General features: G+C 33.8%; 1 protein-coding gene across 1 annotated transcript in view; it reads left to right on the top strand.

Moving 5' to 3' along the window:
* The window catches only part of ERBB4 (erb-b2 receptor tyrosine kinase 4), a 462,722-nt gene that overhangs the window by 216,175 nt on the left and 241,036 nt on the right, over positions 1–5,511 (top strand). Inside the window, exon 19 of the mRNA XM_019656860.1 lies at positions 3,738–3,860. Within this exon, the coding sequence (XP_019512405.1) occupies positions 3,738–3,860 (123 nt within the window). The remainder of the gene's footprint in view (positions 1–3,737; positions 3,861–5,511) is intronic.

The raw sequence follows: 5,511 nt of genomic DNA, 5'->3' as shown, positions 1-5,511 counted from the left end.
GCCACTCGGCCGGCCCTAAATATTATTTTAAATTATGGATACCATATAGCTCAATACCAAATATGATCCTGTGGCCTCAGCGGAGGAACATATAACACATTTAGGCATTTAAAAATAAAGCTTTAATAACATTTTTATTAAGAACAGTGATTTGCCTGTTGTTCATGATGTTGTACCTTTATTAAATTACTGGTATTGGAAGTTTATTGAATGTTCCATAAGTGTGTTTAAATTATATGTCAGTAATGTGTATGGTTGACCTTATTTTTTTTATTTATAAGTATCTTTATTAATCTAGAAAAAAGTTAATGATTTATTAAGTATTGAAGCAAGTTAAATACAATTTGTATAGTATGACCATTTTGTATTACACATGAACTCCCTGTTTATAGAAGAAACCTTAGAAACAGGGATAAGAAAAAAACAACACTGATAATTTGAATACCTAGAGAATCTACTCTTAATATTTTCATTCTTTCAAACTTATAAAACTAAGCAAAAACTGACCCTATGTTTTAATTAACATACTAGTTCATACAAGGACATACTGTCTTAAACTATAAAGAATTGTTCTTGACCAGAAATGCAAATTGACTAAGACAATTATTTGTTTAATTTTTCCTCCTGGTTGGAGTATGCTGTGTTTAAACATAAAAGATTTGAACCAATATTATGAGTATCCGCATAGTTGAAGTTTTGTCTGGTAGAGCCTACAAATAATGATTACATTTATTTAAAAAGCAGTATGAATTAATTAACAATGAATTTATATTGTAATTCCAAATGTATCCTTTACAAATATTTTAATACTGATGCTAAATCTTTATAAGTTATCCCCTCTGCTATTACTTTATTAAATAATGGGAAGCCTGTTCTCTGCTGCAGGAACCATCAGTGAGAAAATGTAGCCTGTAGGTTTTGCACCTTTTTTGTTTGTTTATCCCATTTAAGCATGAATACTTTTTTTTTGTTTTTAAAGATTTTTATTGGGGAATTGGGGGGATGGNTGATTGGTCTTATAAATGGATTCTATTTTTATAGAAAGCTATCACTTAGGACTAAATTAGATAATTGTCAAATTCCCATCTTTCTCTCAGTAAAAATATATATATATATATATATATATATATATATATATATATATATATATATATATATATATATAAATCTAAATAACGAAGGAATACTCAAGAGGATCAACTTAAATCCTTAAATACTGAAGCTGAAAATTCACGTCAGAGGTGAAAAATGTGTTAAAGAGTGATATATTGTGGGAATGTATCTAAAGTTAATAACACTTTTCCAAAATTATTTTGCTCCAGATTGTCTTTCTTCTGTTACAAGCATAAAAGTAAAAAATATATATATTCTTTTAGCATACACTTATTGAGATGCACTATAAGCTTGGTGCTTTGATGTTGTGACTACAAAATGTATTATGAGACCTGATCCTATCCCTTGAAGAGTGACAAACTCAGTGCCTCCATTATGGCAGGCCATATTCCAAAGTATATTATATACCATTTCACTCTTATATAGTCCTCTAAGGTAATCATTGCTAAACTTAATTCACAGTTGTGAAGTGAGGGGCCAGAACGGTTAAATTAGTTACTAAGCCTGTGAATGGCTACACTGGTGGACAAACCTACAAATTTAAACTCAATTCTAATTCCGCCATACTGGCTTACAGAATGAAGCTATTCTTTTAAAGGTGTAATACTGCTGGAGAAAAATATTTTTTAAGAAAATTTTAAATGATACCTACAAAAATTACAGGAGACTAAACATCTCAGGTAAAATTGAGAAGCTTTCAAAATATGAAATTATCACATTGTATATACCAAAACATGTACATAATATATTTTAAGTATATTTAACCCAAGCGCTGAAATCCAGTCGCCAATCTTGCGTATAAATTTATTTGACTTTTGTTCATGTTTTTAAAAAATAATTCATAAAACTTCCTCATTAAACTTATAGTGTGTGTATCAAAATCCAACAAACCAACCCTATACAACAGAATTGAATTCAATTGAAGGGGATTCTCTGTGGGAGATTCTTTTTCAGATTTAACAAAGAATTCTGCGATTCTTTCTGAGATTAGTTTTATGTGATTTGAATGCAGTTATATGTGTTTTTACAATATAAATTTGAAAATGAAACACAAGTGTATTAGCTGTCAAACTGTTAGACAATAACCTGTTTACTGATAATATTTATCACCTCAAAATTCTTGCCATCGCTATACTCAAGACTTCAGCTAATTAAGTAGACCATGATGTTCACAGAAGCATAATAATAATAACCAAGCTGGAGGGCCACCGTGCTCCTTCCTTGTAAACAGACATTTTGAAATACTGTGGTGGTTTTCAAGACAATTTGAGAAGGAGTATCCCTTAATTATTTCCTTATGCTGAGAAAGAACAAGCTATTTGTCTGTGTTTAAAGTTCAGCTCCTTTATTTAACTTTAAATAAAGAAACTCTTATTTCTCTCACTTGCCTTTTTACTCAAGTATAGGTAAAACCCTCAAATTGTAACATAGGATATAGACTTTTTGGTACCTAGAGTTTCTCCATTATCTACATTTTTTTTTCTCACATAGGCAAGAAATTTGCACACGTTCACAGGACCTTTCCTCGTGCTTATGCATCCTCTCTGATGACATCTAACATTATTAGCCTAATTTTACCCACTTCTGCCACACCCAACCCCCCTCATGATCTGGTGTTTCCTACCCTGAGGTCACCCTCCAGATCCGTCCCACTCCCTGTGTGTTCCCTTTTATGTTTTTCTCCTGCTCCCCGATCTGTGCCCAAACCATTCTTCAGGATGACAGTGCCCTCCCTCCAAATGCCAAGCGTTTTATTTTTTTAATCATCTCAAGACTAATTTTAAACTGTTTCTTCTTTAGGAAGCTCAAACTAATGAACTTTACTCCTTGATTTATTGTATTCCTTAGTATTCCCTAGCATTCACGTATGATCTGGAATCACTTCATAGAATATTAGATTGTTTGATCTAGAAGGTATCTAGGGTCCTGCTGCTTAAATTGTGTTCAAGGACCATCATCATGCATAGGCATCAGTTGGAGTTCTGTAAAATGCAAATTTTAGCACAACCCCAGACCTACTGAACCAGAATCAGCATTTTAACAAAAACTTCAAGTAATTCATATGTATGTGAAAGTTTCGGAAGCACTTTCCAGGTGTATTGGCATTGTGCTAACTTAATTTTTTTCTCTTCTGTCATGTCTGTCCTAGCTTCCCAGCTAGGCTTTAAGTGTAAGAAGGGAGTGTTTGTTTGTTTGTTTTTTAATGTATCAAATCTTCTTAAATGAGAAAGGAAACTTTGATAGAGTATGCCAATATAACTAAAATCTCCAAGTCTTAGTGGAAGATGCAAAAAAAAAAAAGGGGGGGGGGCTTGAAAAAATAGAAGTAAGAGCCCCTAATTTGTTTCTATTTTTTTTTATAAAATGGGAGGGGAGCAACCTAGCCTAGTATACCTCCAGGTAGATATACATGTGTTGCTCATGCTGGCAAAACATGAGAAGAGAAAGGATAGGGTCTGAAGGAATGTGAGGGGTCCATATTACAAAAATGGGGTTTTTCAAGAAAAGGTGTGCTTGTGTGTTTTTGTGTGTGTTAGAAACAGAACCAGCCAGGGAGCGAGAAAGAGAGAGAAGCACTGATTGTTGGATTGAAAGTTGTAACCTCTATTCTTTTTGTTTTATAGCTGGTAGAACCCTTAACTCCCAGTGGCACAGCGCCCAATCAAGCTCAACTTCGTATTTTGAAAGAAACTGAGCTCAAAAGAGTAAAAGTACTTGGCTCGGGTGCTTTTGGAACCGTGTACAAAGTAAGTAAAAAATAATACATACCATCAGCTATTTGTTTTCCAAACTTATTTTAAATAATCGCCAGAGTTATTGCTATAGCCAACATAATTTACTTTTAATATTCAGGGAGGAGAACATTTATAGTACTGAGATGTTGATGCACAAATGAGTTCACTAATTTTTATTAAGCAAGTTGGAAACTGATATAGACATGAGAAATCAGAGAACAATGGTACATAGCCAAAGTATAGTTCTTTCTCTCGGTGCCTTTCTGAGCACTTTTTGGTATCTTCTCCCTTTTGGCAAATGTTGCCCTTATCCGAAATACCCATTTTTTCCTTTTCCTCTACACAGTGCTCCATGAAATCGCAGACAGGCCTGGGCAATGTGCCATTATCCCTCATTCTTCTTTTTTTTCTGTTCTTTTATCCAAGCCTCTCCTCACTTAACCAATCTCTTCAGAATCCACACAAACGTGCTGACACCTCAGTAGGACAGGACTTTTTGTCTACCTGGTAACATGTGCGAATTCACAGAAAATTTCCAGCTTTGATATCCTCACCAATATATGCAAACTAAAAAAAGTGATTTTATTTGTGAAATTCAGGTCAGATAGAAGGAGAGAGTGACGTCATGGGTTTTCAATAAGAGAAGTATGACTGAAAAGGGAAAGCTCAAATGATGGCATATGCATGTTTACTAATTTAGCTTAATGACAAAACCAATTCAGAGGCCAGGCCTAAGGTTAATTGTGGTAAAATTTATTTTTAATGGTAAATTACTAGAATAAGAAACTCTGCTTGTTTAGTACTAAGTTGTTCTTCTAATGTCCATTAATCTAGTTCACAAATTTACTTTGCCAGTCTTATATATTTCTTAAAGCTATATGCAAGCCTACATTTTTACAAACATATCCATCAAAATAGATTGATCTTAGGAATTTTGCATTTTAAAATGTTCATTATTTTTCTATTTAAAACAAAGATTTAACAGAAAATATTAACAATTAAAATGTAAACCTTAATTTTCTTTCCTGAGTATTCCAAAAATAATCAAATCCCTTTAAAATAAAACTTCGATTCTAAACTCAAAATGCTGAAGTTTCTTGATATGTTCGTATGCATGCTTTATTCAATTAAATTCAAAATTATTAACTGAACACTTAATTTGAATAGAAACTATTCTAGGCTAGCTTGGTGCCTTCTAGTTTTCAATTCTTTGTGTTTCAAAGAATCACAACATATCCTATCTGTTTTTCTATTTTTATTATGCTACAGAAAAAAATGGACTCCTATTTAAAAGACAACTCAGTCTTGGGTTGTTCCTAGCATATTATCATTCCTATGATTTTAAGATTATATGATCTGGACCTTGAATATTATTTTATTTTTTAAAGATTTTTATTGGGGAATTGGGGGATGGGAACAGCACTGGGGAATTGGGTGAAGGGGAACAGACAAGTTGCTGTCCTTTTGTTCTTCAGTATAGTTGTGGAGGACATTGCTTCACTGGCCCAAGTTGGCACCATCATTGCACTCTTCCTGGGCGAGGCAGATCAGTTGCAGCTTCTGGATGGCCGCTCATGGAGGCTGCTGGCCGCTCACGCTGGCTGCTGGCTACACACGGTAGCCCATGGCAACCCACTGCAGCAGGGACTGCAGCCTATGCCAT

Source organism: Hipposideros armiger, unplaced genomic scaffold (assembly GCF_001890085.2).
Source record: "Hipposideros armiger isolate ML-2016 unplaced genomic scaffold, ASM189008v1 scaffold_268, whole genome shotgun sequence".
Classification (NCBI taxonomy): Eukaryota; Metazoa; Chordata; class Mammalia; order Chiroptera; family Hipposideridae; genus Hipposideros; species Hipposideros armiger.
This window is presented reverse-complemented; position numbering and strand designations above follow the sequence as displayed.